Below are 20,179 nucleotides of genomic sequence, written 5' to 3'. Positions count from 1 at the left end.
TTCATCACAAGTCACAGCTTAGGCAGGTGGATGCATAAAGAAACTCCACCCACATTTCACATGGTGCTAAAGATATCAAGAGAAAAAGGTATAAGAATTGTTATTGATCCATAGATCTCTTGAAACAACAAAAAAGAAAACACAAGATGAAGCATAAATCATGAATCAATTAAATTGCAAATCACACGCACGATGCAGGCATATGAGATCGAGCCTTGAAACTATGTGAAAAAACACAATAAGCTTGGATTATAATTACAGTAAATTTTGTATACACTATCACTGTTGAAACTGTGACGTATGTATAAAAGTTGAATTTTAAATTCAAAATTTACATATTTATCATTCATCAAACGCTAACACTGTCAGCATAGGAAAGATTAATTCATATAATTATAGAGTTCTTTCAAGAATATTGGTTTAAAGGTTGTATGTAAAAAGCGTGATTGACTAATCTTTTATTTTCCATTTAGATTGAGATCCGATAAAAATTATTATTCCGGGGGTTCTTCCATACAAACCTAATATAGATATCTAGCATTTGTTTCTTCTATTTTTACGTGTGCCACTCGCCTTCAAGATCAAAGAACATTTGCAATCTGCTTTTTGTCTTGTGATAGGCAAGAGCACATGCAGTTGCCCAGAGGTGGACGATGCAAAGTTTAACAACCTCAAGGACGTATTGAGCAAGTGGGCATCATATATTTTTTTGTACCAACTTTATAGCCGTTCCATTGCTTGATTGACTCCCACCCGGCTTCTTTTTAGTCCTTTACTTACTGCAAGTGGGCATTTTGCATTTTATTGACTACATCATGCACACTGACCAAATCTTTCTCACATATTCAAGTAAATTCAGGGCTCAGGCTCATAGGTCCCATGCACATATTGCAGTCTTGATAAGATATTTGCTTGCATTAGCCATTAGGTGGATGGATCCCAACTTGTTATTCGTTTTATTAGGCACCTCCGACAATTTGATATTTTACTGCTAGATATTTTCGCTTCTTAGTTGTGATTTCTCTATTTTTACAATATTTAGTCAAAAAAAGATCGCAGTTACATGTCCATTTTTCACGGTTTGCTAGTGCAGGATCTACAGTTCTATGGTTTGAAAAGTATTCTTTGTGGTCTAATCTAATTCATGCCTCCAACCTCGAAACTTCTTAAGCGTCAATTCATAATTTTATAGTAGGTGACAACTAGTGACAACTAGACAAAAGATCAGTTCTGTACCCCATTTGCCAAGTTTAACTTTTGAAAATTACGTTTAGCAAAAGATAAGATAGTTTCAGGAGCAAAGGATAATAAGATTAATCTGTTTCTGACTAAATTGATCCGCTCTGGTTCGATTGTTTTTACGCGTCAATACACCTTTAGATTGCTATTTTCTGGAGTTTTTGTAGAAGATGAACTGCAGCAATTTGATATATGTGAGATAAAAAGGTGATTGAAAAATATGTTTATAAAAAAAAAAAACGTAATAATCTTTGGAGAAAAATGACAATACAAACAAGATTTTTTGGAAATTTTGTTAAACTTATGCTACTTACCTACTCAAAATTGTTTAAGTGTGCTGGCTGTTAACTTAATTTGGCTTGGTTAATTATACCTCTCTCTCTCTGTTTTGCAATTCGTTTCTTGCTGTTACAAAAGCTACTTTTGGTTAATTAAAATTTTATGAAAAGAAGCGTCTTACGCCAATCTATAAGGCTAGAGAGAGTCTATATAACAGTCGTGTTTTCAGTGGAAGGTGACCGAAGAAAGTGGATCAAAGATGATACATCTATAACAGTCCATTAAACATAAAGAGAAGAACAACCTATTAAAAGTAGTGTTAAAGCAAATGGTGACAGGCAAATTATCTAATCAAATGCAAACTTCTCCTTGCTATTAGTTTTTCATTTTGTCCAAGTCAAAGGTCGCCAGATGCCCACTTCCATCCGTAATTATGAAAGCAAACATATATCACAGTTTTAGATGAAAACAAATACTTTATCATATTGTCTTGTTAGTTGTTACCAATCCCATATTATTCCGTTGCAGCCTTTTTTGGAGGCTTCTATCTTACTCCATTGATCGTGCTACACTATGTGAAAAATGGAATACGAAAATCACGTAGTACTATAATAAAGTTAATAAAAGGGCCATCATTTCCAACTTTTGCAATTGACAAAAGCAGCAGAATCTTTAGCTTTTGTAGCTAAAATGAGTGTATATCACTGTTCATTTGTCTTTGTGATTATCCTTATAATCCAGTTCCATTTGGCCAAAAAAAAAAAAAAAAAAATCACCTAGACTTGAGCATGTATTTTGATAACTCATGGTTGGAAACCTTTCCACAAGATCTAGTATGTACATGACATTCTATTATAGCAACACAAAAATGTGTTTGATTTTTTTTTTATTTTAAATTTGGAGTCTGCTACATTAATCAAAACCCCTACAAGGAATTTTGACATGATCATGATTAACTACCATGAAAAGTATGCAGTAATATAAAATGCATCCAAGTGTAATTCTTTAATAATGGGTAGATAATAATTCATCGATGAATAAAACATGGGAGTTTTTAATGGTTGACGAGAAGGGCTGGTGGTTGTGGTGATGTGGATGTGGATGTGGATGTGGATGTGGATGTGGATGGAATGTTTTCACTGCCCATAAGCCTGCCGAACCAATAAATCCCACATTCGACAATTTCACGTTTTCAGCCAAAGACATCAAAAGATTTGTTTCTCACGATTGTGATGGATTCGTGAGTATATATATATATTTATGTTGGTTTACCATTGGTCAATCATCTGGAAAATGACTTCTTTAATTGGGATTAAGAGGTACATAAAAAATCGGATAATTAAACACCCCTACAAGGCATGAAACTCATTCAGATTTTCCTTCTTTTTAGGTTACTAGGTGCACTATTCCTCCTTCCGTTTGTCTAATGGACACTCATTAAGATATATTTAAGAAAAGTATATAAATATAAAAATAATAATAATTATTAGTATATATATATATTAAATTAACTGAATATTAGATATGTTAACGGGTAACATCACTTAGAATAACTCTACTTTCTTTTTTGCTTTTTTAATTCTCAAATCTCAGTAAGTCATTTCCGTGTCATTTGGGGTGGAATTTAGTGCGAAGGAATGTTCCAACTGCTCTTTCCAACCAGTCTATGATTTATTTTAAAGCTTTTGCGTACAACTTAATTGACTAGTTACAGCTCAAGAAGATAAGGCGATGATGCATATTCCATATTCCAAGTCTTTGGATGAGCCAAGAAGCAAATGTCTCCTTGCAAGCTTTTCTTTTTTGGTTACTATTATCATGCACGGCAACTTTTTTTTTTTTTCACTCTAACCAACTTCAACCAGCTTTTTCCAGGATGTCAGGTTACAAATGTCAAATTGTCAATAGTGATAACTACGAATCAACGGCCAAGACTAGAATTAGGGGCAGGGAGGAGGGTTGTAGGTTGCAACCAAAAAACATGGAGCAAATCATCATATTCAAGCGTTATACGTAAGATTCACAAAAATTTGTTACATATTTACATTGTATTGAAATTGATTTACATTTTAAATTTTGAATGAATTTATGTTCTATTAAATTGAGCAAACTGTTCTGAAACAGCAATTGTTCGTACCTCAAGTTTCCAACCCTAACTTTTTTCTTTAAATAACCTTACCCTTTATCTTCATAGTTGTCGTTAGGGTTGCAAACGAGTTCTCGAGTCAAAATTCGACTCGAGTTCGAGTTGGCCAAATCGAATTCGATTTCGAACTCAAGCTAAAAAATATTAAGTTTGTTAACTCACAAGTCTCGAGCTCGAACTCGAGTATATATATATATATATTATTTTAATAATAAAATTACATATATATTCCTAATATTTTATTATTTATTAAGACAAATATTATTTTATTTATTTTTAAAAATAAAATATTTATTTTTTATTTTTTTGAGCTCAAGCTTTAAATTGGCAACTCATCAAACTCGAGTTTGAGTTCGAGCTTAATAAAATTAAGTCAAGACTCGGCTCGATTAGGCCAAAATTTGACTCGATTCGACACGTTTACAGCTCTAGTTGTCACTTGGACTTTGTCTAATTTTCTAGATGATAGTAGTAGAACCAAATTATTAATGCAATATTAATTATATGTACTCTTGGTAAACAGCTCAGAAATTCACCAAAAGAAAAACCAACGTTGTGATTAGATCTTTTTTTTTTTGTGAATTTGAAAGCTTTGTTAGAAAAATGATTGGATCACCCCTTCTCGTTGGTCCATGTGTAAATTGAACACTAGTAATTACTTGCATTGATGAGGTGGGAAGTCAACACCTTTTGATCACTATAAAAAACTTTAAGTTTTAGTGAAATAGGAGATTAAGAGTTTAAATTTTATCTCCTATCACTTGCCACAATATGTGATTTTCTCAAATCTATATGGTTGCATCACGCATCCGTATGATTCGATGGTAATTCAATCCCCACCGTTTTTCCTATAAATTCAGTTGAACCTTTCTCTAAATTAGGTTAGTAGTGGTAGAGTAGATAAGTAATGAATCACAAAAAAAAAAATTACTTGCATTGATTGGATTGTTGACAACCATTCAATATACCAACAAATAAACATGTGTATGTACTAGCGAGAACAAATGTGCTGGTGACCACATGAGGCCATCTCGTACTCATATGAATATATGGTTAGAAGAACCAAGTACTGTTTCTTTTGGAGATTTTTCAACGAAGAAAAGGATGTGTTATCAACTCCCAACAATCGTGCCCCTCTCTTCTCTCTCTCTCTTTAATTTTGAAACAATTTCGTCTCTATTGTATCTTTCCAACAATTTCAAAGACAATGCAAAGTCCAGAGTGACATACGGAATAGGGAAACAGGATAGAAGTTCTATTTAATTAACCACACGAATTTAATTTTCATTTATTATTCCTCCATTGATATATTGACAAAACAAAAACCATCATGTCATATAAACATAAACGCGAGGAATTGAAGATCGGCTTGTGACGGTGATAATCTTTGATTACTTGGGTGGACGACCACACTTTGACGTGTGTCCTGGGAAGTCAATTACTTGCTCTTGATTACACGCAATCGTTGGCTTCCTATGCCTGTGTAACCTTCCACGTGTGTCCTCCTCATTCCACAGGCTCAACTGCTTAATTACTTTTAAAATTGATTAATCAGTTAATAGTCTAGTATTATCAGGTTATGTGTTTGTCATACTCCAATTGGTTGCAATTGGACATCTTGGTGCTTTTTTGGTTTTTGGGTGGAGGATAAAAATTTTGAGTGGATAGGGCTCCAGGTATTATTACCGGTCAAAGCACGTTCTTGATCGCTTATGAAAATTCTTACAGATCGTTTACCATTTTGAACACACGATTTTGTTACTAAAATGTAATTACTGATTTTCTCACTTTAGAGCATTTTGACCTTTTGCGGAAAAACATCGGAAGAAAAAACGAGGAGTTAAACCTCAGGACAATAAAGAAAAAACATTAGAATTTGGAGAAGTACATAAATAATCTGGATGGATTGGACTCTAATTACCCTCACGAATCAGAACACATTTTTGATCGTTTATAGAGATTCTTATAGATCGTTTACCAACACACAGTTCCACCAACGCACAATTCTAATATCGACAGTATGATTTTGATACTAAGATTTAACTACTGATTTTCTCACTTTAGAATATATATATATATATATATATATATATATATATATATATATATATATAAATATATATATATAAATGATGAATGTAAATCATAACTCACAGTAATTAAGTAGCTGGGCTGAAGTCTGCACTAGATGTAGACAAACTCAGCCAATTGATATCAGGGGCTAGACCGCAACAACGAGGAAACAAACAAATGGAGTAAAAGAAAGCAGAAAGTTAAGTTAAATCTATAGATGTTCTAAGGACTCTAAACGAAACAACTCTTCATGGCAAAAATATACCACATTCGTCAACATGTACCGAACCTGAGTAGAATAGGAGAGGCCGCTTTCTCTATGTTTAAAAAATCGAATATGCCTTTGCATAACTTTGGCCGTATACGGCATTTTCTTGAATGAAATAAAACACTTCAAAATAAACGTGATTCTTGCTTTTAGCAGAAGAAAGTTAATTATTTTATTTTATGTTGCACTTCTCATAATTTATCAAAACTGTTTTAGTTCTTTTGCTTTGTAGGAGAACAAATGTCACTAAATTTTAAAGACATCAGAGTTAGATTTTTGTGTATTATGCTACCTTGTTTCACTAAAATAATTTTTTTATAAAAAGACTTTGGATTTTCGACCATATTATAAATGTCTTAAATTGAAAAGGATAAAATAAACTAGCAGCAGTAATTTAACTCAAAAAAAAAAGTGACATTTGACTTTTGGATAATGCCTTGGGGAATTCGAAGAACGAGGCAAATATGATTATCATTGGACTCTTAAATGTGAACGTGCATCTAAAGGGAAATTCAATGGAATCATTTTAATCAATTTCACGAACCCAAATGATTTAATTTGGTCTCTGCAATTATTTGAGTAACTTTTTAATGTTGTCCTTCTTGTCATACATGCAAGTTTTCTCACCGTACAACTTGATCAAAACGAATTAAAGAAATAAGGAGGAATTCTTATGTTTTAAAATATCAAATTACATGGGAAAATAAAATAACCAAAGTCTTAAGAATTAGGCAATCATTTGGTAACTTAACTTGAAAATACTCAAACATTAAACTCCAACCCCTTCAAAATTGGCTACATTTTTTTTTGAGTGACTGCATGGTTATTATTCTTGTATATTGCCAAAAAAAAAAGAACAAAAAGTAGAACATCGATTAATAATTCCTACACGTGTAAAAAAATTATCTACATGTGCAGGTATAATTATAAGGGTTAATTCCACTTTGTCCCCCCAAACTTTGGACGATTATCCACTTAAATCCCTAAATTTCAAAATGGGACACTTAAATCCCTAAACTTATAAATACCTCCCACTTAAGGAAAATTGTTAACAAATCCTGAATGCCGTTGGTGGTCGAAGTGTCCCATTTTATAAGGATTTAGGGATTTAAGTGTCCCATTTTATAAGTTCAGGAACTTAAGTGGAAGGTATTTATAAGTTTAAGGACTTAAGTGTCCCATTTTGAAGTTTAGGGACTTAAGTGGATAATCGTCCAAAGTTTGGGGGGACAAAGTGGAATTAACCCTAATTATAATGTCACAAACGCAAAAGGGAGATTTTGAATTCGAACACAAATTATTATAATAAATATGTAGTTGTAAATAAAAAAGTTTTAAATTGAAAAAAAGGAAATATTAATTCATTAAAAAGGATTGATTGATAAATCAAATCACAAACAAATATTGAAAAATTAGTAAAAGTAAAAAATTAATGAAAAAATTTGATGCTTTTGTTGATAAACACAAGAAAAATATTAGACCAACAAAAATTTAACTAGATACAAATTTAAAAAAGGCGGCATTTGTAAAATTTCCATAAATACTAAAACTAGGTGCCTCTTTCTTCCCCCTTCAATAACTTTTTTTTTTTTTGGGAGCAATTCTAGTTACTCTTTCTTTTTTTTTTTTTTTTTGGGTCAATAGTAACTCCTCTTCGGTTAACTACTTGAATGTACAACTGAAATAGCACTAGTTGCAGCAAACTACAAAATTCATATCCCATCATAGATTCCCCCCAAGTGACACCCCTCTATAAATATCTCAGACACCCCTCCCGACTAGTTTATTCCTTCTCTGTGGGTGTGTGTGTGTGTGTGTGTGGCGTGTGCTGGAGGGGAGAGAGAGAGAGAGACTCTTAGTGAGAGAAAATGTGGTGGTGATGATCGGCAGATGACAACATCATAGCCTGATTAACCATGAATTAGGGGTTCCTCTACCTTCTTCTTTCTCCTTTTAATCTTAGAACTCCTGCTTCTTTCTTAGTCCTCCTAGCTTAGTACTAAACCGGCGCCTGAGAATTCCGGTTTTCTTTTCTCCTTCCGGTCCTAATCACCGGTTTCTCTCAACAAAATCTCAACTTTGGTTGCTTTCCCACTATCCTTTTTCCGGCAGTGGAGAAAGTTCACTTCTTTGGTGGCCTAATCGTCATCCTACATTTATTTCTCAGAAATTCAACTTCTAAGTTTTTATAAGAAGACATTTTTATCCTTCTGGGGGCCCTGAATTTTTTTTTTCTTTTTGAAGAAATGGCCTTGTATATTTGGGAATGGGATTTTTTCTTTGATGAAGATTCCTAGTTTTTGGGGGAAAATAATTTCTGGGTTTTGAAGTTATATCATTAATTGTTTGCTTAATTTGCTTGCTTGATTGATTGAGTGGTTACTTTTTTTTTTTTAGTATATATTATTAATTACTAGCTCAAGTGTCTCTTGACATAATGGACGCACTCAAGTGATGCTGCTTAATTGGTAGTCATTTTAAAAGAAAACAAAGATCAGGGCTTTTGCTGAAAGAATCATCAACTGATGCTAGTATTAACGAAAAGTAAATTTTTGAGGTTTGTTTGAACTGATCATTCCTTGAATTTGTTTGGTCCTCTGAACCTGTTTCAGTACCAATAATTATGGGCTTTCAATTGGATTAAATTTTTTTGTCTCCCAATTTGCTGATACTACCTATATTTGATCATTCCTTTGAGCGTGGATTGGAGAAAGATGGCTGTTTCTTTGACTAGATTCTCGTGGTGGTGGTGGAGTGGTAAGGAGAAAGAGCCGGTTACCAACGGGTCTTCTTCGATGAATACCTTACCTGATTGGGGATTTGGATTAAGGGAACCGGATAATTTGAAGTTTAGATCAGTTATGGCCGCAAAAATGGCACCGAGTAGCAGGAAGGTTAAGAGGAAATGGAAGAGCAGGGAGGAGAGGAGGAGAATTGATAAAGAGTATGATGTGGTGTTGGTGCCATCTGATGGTGTTTGTTTGTCAGGGTCTGAATCCGATGACTCAGACTGGTCAATTGGGTGGCTGGAACCACATGCCCCTGATTTCCAGAGTGATGATGAGGCAGATGACAGTTTTGCTGTGCTTGTTCCTTGCTATAGGCATGCTTACACGGAATTGGAGAAGGAGCCTAGAGGGAGTAATCAGTTCTTGAGTGCTATTAAGAACCTCCCAAATGAGTACTCTGATGGTAAGATATTCTAACCCTGCAGATTTCTGAGATTTTTATTCATCTGGTTTTGAAAATTTTGCCATTTTCTGTTTTATGGACTTGTGCTCTGGCTCATTGTTTTCAGTCTCATTTTTTTTTTCATCCCTTCTGCTTTTATATTGTTGGTGAACGTTTTGTAATTTATTAACTTTAAGTGAAACTCTTTAATCCTGTATATTTGAAACTGCTATTGGTGTTGGAGCTGCATCCTTAGAAGTTGGATTTAACAAAAAGAAAATGATCAGATGTATGGAAGGTTTTTCTCATTTTGTACTTATGCTAACAATTATAGCAAGGCTGTTAAAATGGTAAAGTAAAGGTGGATTATGTATTGTGGAGAACCTTTTTTTTTGTGGGTCATTAATTACTCTAATGCATCTTAGTGATTTCCAGTTAATTCATCTTGTGTCATCAATGATTTCCATCATAATCATTCTTGATTTGATGAATGGTGTTTGCGAAATAGTGTTGGGAGTGGTTCTTCCTCTCACTCCGAATGATTGAATGCTTATCTAAGCAAATCTGTGGTTCATTTCTTTTGCAAGAAAGGAGGGTCCTCTATTTTTAAGGGTCCACAGATTTATTTTTTTTTGCTGCAGCCATGAATATATTTGTCTTCTATGAGGCAGGAGGCTTTTCCTAGTCAGACAAAAATGAGACCTTTGTTTGGGTCACGTTTGATTCTTGAAGTATTTATTAGTCTGTAAAAAGTGGGTTGTCGTTTCTTGTTAATGCTGCTTTGTGAACTTACTCTACCATCTAACTGGTTGGTTTTCTGGTTAAATCGCTTGAGTGCGGGAGAGACAGTTAACTGATTTTTCTGTGTGTCTTTGTAGTTTCAGATGGTAAGAAGTATGTGGAGCAGTGGCTTTCTTCACTCCAGAATTTCTGAAGCTGCTAAATGGCTGGTGAATGCTTTAGTTAATTATCTACTATCTGCTAAATGGCTGATGGAACTCATCTAATTTTGTGACGACTGGATTGTAGTTTAGAGTTCAAGAATGCTGCCTCCTGTTATTGGGAATACCAGGGCTTTGGTCCTTAGCAGTACAAGAGAGCATTATGTTATGTTCTTCCAGCTACCGGGGCTGTCCTACCGTCGACCGTTTCATGGGCAAACTTGACATCTAATGCTAACTCATTACTGTAAATACTCTACTATTGTGTATGTGTGGAAGTGTTAATTCTCTTTAATTGCTGCAGTTGTAAACAAACTCTTCCTCCTATCTCTACTGTTGAATGAATCTTTGGATCCTCGTAATTGGTATGTGTGAATTCTACACCAATAGTTTGCTTCATGTCATCGAGATACTTTCAATTGCATATGGTGATCTTCAGTTCTCAGTGTTTAGTCCCAAATTCATCCAAAGTGAAGTGTAATGAAGCAAGAAAAGGACAAGAACTTTTGCATCGTAAATGATGAGGTTCTTCCTTGTTTTTACCTCACTCCTAGGCAACTGATAACTATGCTTGTGGATGAAAATGGACCATGGTCCAACTTCGTGGTTGATTCTACGCCCTATGATTTGAGGAGATCAATTATGTTTACATTTGTTGACAGAGAGCAATTGAAAAAAAGGTTGCAGGGCGTGTATCCTGTTTCGGCCCTTAGAGAGCTTTTCTGATTGTCCATTTTAATTTGGTGAACCCAAAATAGTTATTGACCCCACCTACAGAAGTATTGGAGCCGCAATTAGAAACTTGAGAGGGTGGGAACTTGTGGAGCACTTCTATTATTGGTTTTTGGTGATTGTTTTCTTGTATTTTTGTGCTCATCTTACCCAAGCATAAACCATCACAAATTGAAAGTAAAATTAGTTTAGAATTAGGAGGGTATAGGCTCAGTAATTGTTTGGTATCACTTATCAATGAAAAAAGCAATTGGTGATTAGTAGTAGGGACAAGGGAGATGAGAAAATTCTTAGTCCTAGTAGAGAGCAGGGAGCAGGGAGATGAGAAAATTCTTGATCCTATTAGTAGTTACATATGCTGTGGGGTTTCATTTTTCAATCAAGGTCAGCATTATTATCACTTTTCTCTAATCAAATAGGTGGTGATGATAGGAAAGGATTTGGTTCAACAATCATTGCATTTCTTTTTTTCAGTTTCTCTAATTCCATAGGAAGAGGAACTTTAGTCCAATCTGCTCATTTCATTTTTTCAGTTTCTCTAATTTCATAGGTCGAGGAACTTTGGTCCAATCTACTGGCTTTTGCAACGTGTTCACTGCTGCTGTGAACACGTTTTTAAAAATCCAACAAAGGATGTAAAACGAAAAAGGTTGGTATCCTGTTGGACCTGTCTTATAGCATTATTAGATGGATGAATGTTTTACTTTATTTTTTTAATGTGATTATTTTAAGCTATGTGTTATGAAGAGATAACCATATGTAACTTGTTTGTTTGTTTAAGAGTAAAAGAATAATGTTCAGAATTTCTATATGTGGTCAAGGTCAAATCTTATCTTTCATTACCTTCTTACACGTTACATGTGATTTTTTCAAATTCATACGGGTGCATTCGTGTGGTTCGCTGGTGATTTAATTCTTCAGTGGATTAGTTGGATCTCTCTTAAAATAGAATAGAGTAGAGTAGGAATAGAGAAGACGGTGACAATTAACCAAAAAAAAAAAATTGAAGATGACAAACATTCCAACACAATATTGTGTGTACTTTTATAATTATCAGAAACCTACACTTTTTATGAATGCAAGTATGTGTTGTTCATGATAGTATCCACAAGGACCTAACGTGGACTACTTCCTTAATGAGCTGTCACTTACAAATAGGATCTTTTCTTGGTTTCTCATTTTTATTATTGTTCCACACCCTTTTTCTTTTCCAATTCTTATCCTATTTTCATCCCTGCATGACTTTTGCCATTATGAAAAAAAAAAAATTCTTAAATAAATCTTTGTAAATCGACTAGTTCATCACACCCTTTATTTATGAGACACAAAAGTAAATATATTATTTGAGTTGGATAAATTAACGTCTACCATGTATCTTCAACCAAATGGCAAAATCATAAGTTAAAATGTTTCAAAATTCTTAATCTAGGAAAACAACTTTTCATATGTATGGGAGTTCCAAACTGGCAAAAGCCATAGTTGTATAATGGAGATGGGCAGATTGGCTGGTAACCCTTTTTTTGATGCGAAATTATCTCCCTTTCCTAAATTCACAAACTTGCATGTCGAATTCCTTAGGATGATTCCCTTATTCCAAGTTTTCTTTTTCCCCAACAAAGTCTAGCATTTTCACCCATTGAAAGTTGGAACTTTTTCTCTTCCTAAAAGGAGGAAAAAAAAATCTCATATCAATTCTCTATATCTTGTAAGGGGGAGAGAGAGAGAGTTTCATCAACTGTATCATATGTAACTGTTAAAACACAAGAAGAAGAAGGGGCCAAAAAAAGAAAAAAAAAAAAAAAAGGAGATATAAGATCAAAACAAGAAGATGTTGCAGAGAGCTGCAAGTAATGCATATTCATGGTGGGTGGCAAGCCACATTAGGACAAAACAATCCAAATGGCTTGAGCAAAATCTTCAAGGTAACATTTTGATTCATGTTTTAATCTTCTGAAAACTAATTCCTATATGTTATGATGATCTTTGACGTTTGAGTTTTTGTCATTGTAATGAAATGATTATAATCTTTCTTGGACCCTAAAAACTTATTCTGATCCTTTACAAATATCTGCATTCTTTCTAAATGTTAGTGGAGTCCTCATACCAATGTGACGATGATTTTGTAAGGTTTTAGCAAACTTTAATCTGTTGATTGAGAGGCCATCAGGTCAGCATTGATGTCTATCTATCCATTGTCTAGCTGAATTGCAGGCAACCGGCAACCTGCATTGTAGCTTGAGCTAGATCGAACGTACATATTTATTTGTGTCTACAATGACGATAATATGTTGTGATGATTTTGAGACAATTATACATATGGATCTGCATTAAAACGTAAACAACTTATTTCAGGAACATCCCATTATTTCGATCCTAAAGGCATGCACAATAGGGCGTGATAAAGGATATTTACACTGCAACAATTATACACTCCTCATTGCTATTATACTCTGTAGAATATAATCGATAGTAGGAGATAATAAAGCGATATGCCCCAAGTCAGATATGAAATTTCTTCCAATCTTTGTCTTTCCCAACACCATGCAATTAGCTCAGCCAAAAAGATATCATCAAATGGCTAGATATCTCAGAACGACAGGGAGATAACTTGATAAGAAGTGATCAAAAGGGATGAAAGACAACTCAATCATTGTCATGTATTAGTAAAATGATACATTCCCTTGCGCATGTACGAGTTTTGAGTGGTAATTATTTGGATGCTATGCTACTTACTAACTCTTGATGGCTTCGCAGATATGGAAGAGAAGGTACAATACATCCTAAAGCTCATTGAAGAAGATGGAGATTCGTTTGCCAAAAGGGCAGAAATGTATTACAAAAAGAGGCCAGAACTGATAACTTTTGTGGAGGAATCTTATCGAGCTTTCAGAGCCTTAGCCGAACGCTATGATCACTTGTCAACAGAGCTGCAGAATGCCAACAATACCCTTGCCACACTCTTTCCAGATCAGATTCAACTAGCAATGGATGATGAGGATGATTTTTCTTCTCCTAAACTACCAAAAGGTTTTCCACAAGTTCTAAATGCAAATGCTCCAACAGTTCCTAAGGTTCCAAAGGCTCCTATAAGAGATTGGAAGGGTCTCATTAATGCCTCAAAAAATTTAAAAGCCAAGAAGTTGTCAATGGCAGATGAGGCTAAGAGGACAGATGCTAAATCTGGTTTGACCAAAAGTGAAGCTTTTGCTGAGATTGATAAGCTTCAGAAAGATATTTTGGGATTGCAAACTGTTAAAGAGTTTGTGAAGAGCTCCTATCAAAGTGGCCTTTCAAAGTATTGGGGAATTGAAAATCAGATCATGGAAAAACAACAAAGAGTCTGCAGCTTGCAAGATGAATTTGGTGTAGACAAGGTCATTGAAGATAATGAGGCTCGGACATTAATGGCTGAAGCAGCTCTCAAATCATGTCAAGAAACCTTGGTTCAGTTGCAGGAGAAGCAAGAGAAGTTTAACCAAGAGGCAAGAGAGGAATACAAAAAGATTGAAGATGCTCGTAAGAAACTCAAGTCCATCAGGCGGGAGTTTCTTCACGACCAAACTATTGATGAAGAGGAAAAGGCGAATGAAAAAGAAGATAAATCTGCAACAGCTGGAGATAAGGCAGAAAGGTCGAATCAAGAGGTTGGTGGTGCAATCAAAGAAATACAGGTGAAAGGAATTGAGGTGGGCTCTTTGGGCTCTCTGACGGTTTCACAACTAGCAGAGAAGATTGATGACCTTGTTAACAAGGTGATCAACCTAGAAACTGCAGTGTCATCTCAGACTGTTCTTATAGACAGGATGAAAACAGAAGCAGATGAGCTTCATTCACAAATCCGGGTATTAGAGGAAGACAAAGCCAACCTGATTCATGACACACAGAATTTGAATACCCGGGTGAAGAAAATAGAGGACAAGTTGCATGGTATCCAAGATCTTAACCAAAATGTTGAGAAGCAAAATAACCACCTTCAGACAAACTTTGCTGAGGCAAGATCTAGTCTTGGTCATCTGTCGGAGAAGCTAAACAGTGTGAAACCAGATGAAGAAATAGAGATTACCACCATTACAACAGAGAGAAGTGATCCAGCTAATGCTGTTGATGATGCAGAATGCAGAACATCAAACAGTGAAGACATAAAGGACATCAAAGAACAGGATTCTGGAGAATCTGTGAATGACCAAGGGCAAGAAGGTCATAAGGCTGCTAAGAAGACCGTGACATTTCAGAATCCAATAGCAAAGATAAGAGTTGATGAGAACAATGCAGCCAAAAAAGGAGATCTTTCCTCAGCTGGATCAAAAGTAGAGACAGAGAAAAAAGATGACTTCAACTGGCAACAAATGCTGCTGAGCGGAATGGAGGATAAAGAGAAGATTCTACTGGCAGAATATACAACAATTCTCAGGAACTATAAGGACACCAAGAAGAAACTGACTGACATGGAAAAAGCCAGGAATCATCAATTTGAACTGGCATTGCAGATAAGAGGATTGAGGGTTACAGTTGCAAAGAGGGATGAAGAAATTCGATGCTTGCGAAAGAGGTTGGATGCTCAACAAGGTGAAGGTAGGGATGTGAAGGAAGATGATCGAATCCTCAAACCTGAAGCAGGAAGTACTGAGGATTTAGCATCAGATGTTCCTCTGGTAGACAATGAAGATGAAGCTATAAAGTCAATCCTAATGGAACAGCCTATGGTCATGTCACAGGTTGAAGAAAAACTCAGGATGGAGATTGATGCAATATTGGATGAGAACTTGGATTTCTGGCTAAGATTTAGCACTACATTTCATCAGGTGCAGAAATTCAGAACCACAGTCCAAGATTTGGAGCAAGAAATATCAATTCTAAAGGAAAAAAAGAAGCAAGAGGAGAGCGCCAGTGACCTGAAATCTGAAGTCCGACCAATATACAAGCACCTGAAAGAAATCCGGGCAGAATTAACCGTGTGGTTAGAGCGAAGTGTAGTGCTTAAGGCTGAACTTGAACGGAGATTTTCATCATTATGCAGCATCCAGGAGAGGATCACAACTGCTTTAAAGGAAGGTGTCGAAGACGAAGAAATTAGATTCTCCAGCCATCAAGCTGCCAAATTCCAAGGGGAGATTTTGAACATGAAACAAGAAAACAACATGGTAAGCGCGGAGTTGCAAGCAGGCGCGGATCATGTAAGTAAACTGCAAACGGAAATTGATAAGACCCTTAGGATGTTGGACGAAGAGTTTGAGCTTACTGTGAATAATCAACCACAATTAACCCATACAGCTAGTCGATCAAAAATTCCATTAAGATCATTTATCTTTGGAACTAAACTAAAGAAGCAGAAGCATTCCATCTTTTCATTTAATAGGAAGTATCAGACCCTCAGAGCTGGGCTACCTCTGTAGATCTTTGTAGTAGTTATTGTCTTTTCTGGATTCTTTTTTTTTTTTTTTTCCCTTTTCTCATCCTGGAGATTATTACTGTAAGTAATCTGCGGGTAGATAAAACTTTTTTTTTCCCTCTTCCAGTCAGAAAATATTGTTGGACTGTTACGTCTTGTAAGGTTATGCCCTGTAAGTTTGCATGTGTGAAATGGGATTTTTGACCAGTTGCACCTTTTTGTGTCGTTTTTGGATTTAAACTTCTAATCAGTAACGAGTACAAGAAATCCACAACCTTATTCGTGTTTAGTGGTAATAACAATACCATGAAATCTAATCAAAGATCTTTAATATAGAACTACGAACTTCAATGTACAGTGATCAGTCATAGCACTAGACCTCTAACATTTGCAGGTCATTTCTGTTTTTCAACCCAAAGATAAACAGCTAGACGCACTAGAAGCCTTTATCACATTGACAATACACAGGATCCTCCATGAGATAGATCATATCTCTACTGGTATATCAAACAAAACTTCCGATGCTACCTTGGCTCCCCTTCCTTTAGCCATGTAAAGGCCAACGTGATGCATCAGCTCCTGCCAAAAGATAATAGAAAAATATAAGAAGACGAAAGAATTCTTCGTACAGAAAAGACAACAGCATATTTGAAGGTTCAGAACAGCCGAGCAATTTAATGTTTGCTGCATATTAGAGGTAGGCAATGGAGTAGCAATTCAGCACCGGAACAAACAAACCATCAAAAAGATCTTATTTCCTAGGAAATGATGAGGTAAGGGCGCTTGTTTGGGGAGGCACATGCACAATAATTGTAGCTGGATTGGTGTAAGGTCAGGGGACAGAGTTATGAACGAATACAAACTTGAAGCATTCAAGATTTGAAATTGAATTATATACAAAGAACAGGATCCAGCATTTAGAACTCTTCAAACAACTAAATATATACAGTAGTATCCTACCTGTTTCATTAGACAACACTAAAGAAATTAAATCTCAGGTCTAGCCAATTTAGATCCATACTCCAAGAAATATAATCGGAACACTTCAGTTATGCAGTAAATTGGCAAGAAACAGAGTGGAACTTTTCCTGTCTCTTTTATTGCAACGCCAATGGGGGGATGACCATGTTGGTAAGCATTGCAGAGTTCTGCTCCAAGAAGGATTCCTACTGCTACTGTTTAGCAATTAAAAAGCACACATTACAACAAACAGCAAGGCCGGTGAGGGGATTTAAACCACCAGAAGAGTGAGAGAGACTCATAAATCATAAAAAGAAAGTTTGTCTTCGTCTAGGATATCAAAGCCAGTTTCATAGAGGTAAAACCCATAACAGAATGTAAGATCTTCATTGTATGCAATCCTATTTCATTTAGGAATTTTAACAAAACAGCTCCACAAACGACCCCACCCCCAAAAAGTAGCTCAAGAGGATAGGAATGTTAAAACTAGTGGTCAAAAAGCAAATGCAACCTGAATAACTCAGATTACCTGAGGATGAGCTAAAGCACCTTTGATGTTTTGGGCAACATGGAGTGGAAGGTCAAAAGTAGCACAGGCAGGGGAATATACAATAACATCTTCCAATGGGGTAAGGATTCTTCGAGTTCTCGCAGAAAGTGCAGAGCAAACAAAATCAAGCACACATATGTCTGTGCATATCCCTACAACCAAAATCTTGGGAAAAGAAAAATAGAACCCAGAAGGCATTCCATAACTAGTTAGTACAAGTAAACTGTTTTCCCAGTCCACCAGTAAAAATTAACTATTTTAAACAATTAACGAGAGACAAGAAAATACTTACAACTTTGATCTGGTTGGTTTTCACCCAATCCACAAAGACATTTGAACCATCTTTATCAATTGAACCAAGAAAGCCATCAAGGCAATCCTTGCACCTTAATGTCACATTAGGTTCATCTTCTAACCACTGTAGAGCTTCAAATCATAACAAAAAGCAACATAAGAGGAGAGAGAACGATTTAACCACTTGGGTTTTAATTCAAAAGTTGGGATATGAAGTACCAGGAACCAGTTTGGATTCATCACTCCCTGCAATGCAATGAGGAGGGTAAGGATGCTCAGGGATATCGGGATGATGAGAATCAAGTAAAGCATATATAGGCCATTTCTTTTCACAGAACATTTTAGCAAGCCTAACTGACTCATCAACCATCCCAGAAATTTGTTTATCAGGTGCAACTGGAGCCTGTGGAAAAGCATGGCTAGTGAAATTAGCTGTAGCCCAACAATATAGTGCAAGGATGAAAGTTTAGTTGCATCCCAGTTTTCCTCCATTTCTGCTCCTTACCATAATTCCTCATCCTATAAGCATCCACTTTCCCTCAAACACATTCCAGCCCACAAGACACTAAATTCTTGCAAGCACATAAAACGCTTCCAATCTTTTGTCCCAAGAAAAAAGAAAAAAAAAACTCCAATTTAACAATACCAAATAATAGACCTGATAATCTTATCTATAAAAGTCATATTTCTCACTCAACAGATTGTAGAAGAAACAACCAGACCAAAAAATAAAATTAAAATCATCAAAGCGTCATGCATGTATTTCCAGCGCCAAAAAAGCAAAAGCATTCAAGAATATTCACAAAACTACCAAATTTCCAGCGCCAACAGTGCAGAAGCCATTGACTATATCAACAAGGACAAGACCAGTATTAACGTCATCAGAAAGCACAAGGGTCTCCTGCTCCACTGGTAGCTCCTTCTTCAATTGATCCATGGTTTGTGACTCCATTTTCCTGTTTTCTCAATCGGGTCTATTTTTCTGTTTCTTGATGATTTAGAATAGAACCAACCCAAACCTCTGTTGTCTATAAAAACAGAATGAACTTGCGTGTAGAGACGGGGAAAAAACAGCGAGTCAATGAAGAATGAAAAATACGAGTATCTGTTTTATGAGAAAAGCAGTTACGCTGTACAACGTATATCCCTGTTAAGGATTCTGTAGGTTGGAATACTGGCGGAGAAGAATCCAAAAAAGGGCGAGGCGAGACTTCAGTGACGTCTAGTCCAGCTTTGTTGTCTTCCTAAGAGTCCAAAGAACCTATTTCCTGCAACCACTCGCTATATAAGGTATGTTTTTTTTTTGGTCCCATTCTTCTTAATATTTTTCTTTTTCTTCATTTTCTATCTTGAATTTTATTTATTCTTGTTTTTCACTTTTTTTTTTTCCAAAAACGATAACTGTTATATAATCTAATATATCCTACACTCGAAGGAAGAGGCGGACTTAAAGAAGTCCAGGGATAATTTGAAGGGGATTGAACCACCACCGGACCAAACGAGTACACTACGCACCTGCCTGAATTTTTTAAGCAAATCTACTTTTAATGTGACAAGTGATTGCCTCCCACCCCATTAAACTTTAATGTTTCGGTGGTGGCGACCATCAGTCCAATGGCTGGTGGTTTTTATTCTTGTTTTCCACTTGGAATTGGAGAAAGGTGAGGTTCACAGACAATTTTTTTTGGGAAATGTTATTTGTACTATAGTTTTTGTTATATATACTCTCACCATTTATTTTATCATATAATTTAATAAATAAAGACTATATAATTAAAATGATGGTGGAAATATGATTAACAAAAATAGAAATATATATATATAACGTTTTCCTTTTTATCAAATGTTTTCCTTTGTTAGGATTATTATCTGGAATAGCACTTGTTCTCAATTTGTATTTTTTTCAACAACATTTAACAACAAAGGAGACTTTCTTTCTTTCCTTTTTTTTTCCTCCAAGTAATTGGTACTAAGCATGGACAACAGCACTTGATTTGATGGGGCTTTTTATATGAGAAAACCTAGCAAATGGATCTATAAAGTTGGTTGAATATTGTAGGCAAATTTATTCTTTTTTTAATAAGAAAACTGAATGAATTTATTACAGTAAATATAAATCTGCTGGGCAGAGTAAAGT

At 35.4% G+C, this 20,179-nt stretch overlaps 3 protein-coding genes across 9 annotated transcripts; 2 read left to right on the top strand and 1 right to left on the bottom strand.

Moving 5' to 3' along the window:
* Window positions 1-7,714: 7,714 nt before the first annotated feature.
* Window positions 7,715-16,453, top strand: LOC113701665 (kinase-interacting protein 1). Of its 6 annotated transcripts, none has more exons than XM_027222427.2 (4): window positions 7,715-9,197; window positions 10,061-10,126; window positions 10,211-12,771; window positions 13,604-16,453. In XM_027222427.2, exons 3-4 carry the CDS (start codon window positions 12,678-12,680, stop codon window positions 16,240-16,242), a joined length of 2,733 nt encoding a protein of 910 aa, XP_027078228.2. In that variant the 5' UTR covers window positions 7,715-9,197; window positions 10,061-10,126; window positions 10,211-12,677; the 3' UTR covers window positions 16,243-16,453. The 6 variants fall into 6 exon arrangements, with proteins under 6 accessions (XP_027078228.2, XP_027078227.2, XP_027078225.2 ...); XM_027222426.2 differs by having other exon boundaries at window positions 10,206-12,771; XM_027222424.2 differs by having other exon boundaries at window positions 7,716-9,197; window positions 10,055-10,126.
* On the top strand, window positions 8,720-10,110 carry LOC140003941 (uncharacterized). Its single transcript, XM_027222422.2, has 2 exons — window positions 8,720-9,197; window positions 10,055-10,110. The coding sequence occupies exons 1-2, from the start codon at window positions 8,720-8,722 to the stop codon at window positions 10,108-10,110; spliced, it is 534 nt and encodes a 177-aa protein (XP_027078223.1).
* Window positions 16,454-16,545: 92 nt separating the features above from the next.
* Window positions 16,546-19,307, bottom strand: LOC113702221 (nicotinamidase 1-like). 2 transcript variants are annotated; one of them, XM_027223302.2, is made up of 5 exons: window positions 18,548-19,307; window positions 18,262-18,445; window positions 18,041-18,174; window positions 17,728-17,913; window positions 16,546-16,817 (listed from the first exon to the last, which is right to left on the bottom strand). In XM_027223302.2, exons 1-5 carry the CDS (start codon window positions 18,548-18,550, stop codon window positions 16,725-16,727), a joined length of 600 nt encoding a protein of 199 aa, XP_027079103.1. In that variant the 5' UTR covers window positions 18,551-19,307; the 3' UTR covers window positions 16,546-16,724. The 2 variants fall into 2 exon arrangements, with proteins under 2 accessions (XP_027079103.1, XP_027079102.1); XM_027223301.2 differs by having other exon boundaries at window positions 18,854-19,307.
* Between the last annotated feature and the right edge of the window lie 872 nt (window positions 19,308-20,179).

The sequence above is a fragment of the Coffea arabica genome, chromosome 7e (genome assembly GCF_036785885.1).
Source record: "Coffea arabica cultivar ET-39 chromosome 7e, Coffea Arabica ET-39 HiFi, whole genome shotgun sequence".
Lineage (NCBI taxonomy): Eukaryota > Viridiplantae > Streptophyta > Magnoliopsida > Gentianales > Rubiaceae > Coffea > Coffea arabica.
Note: the sequence above shows the minus strand (reverse complement) of the source record. Positions and strands in the feature narration are given on the sequence as shown.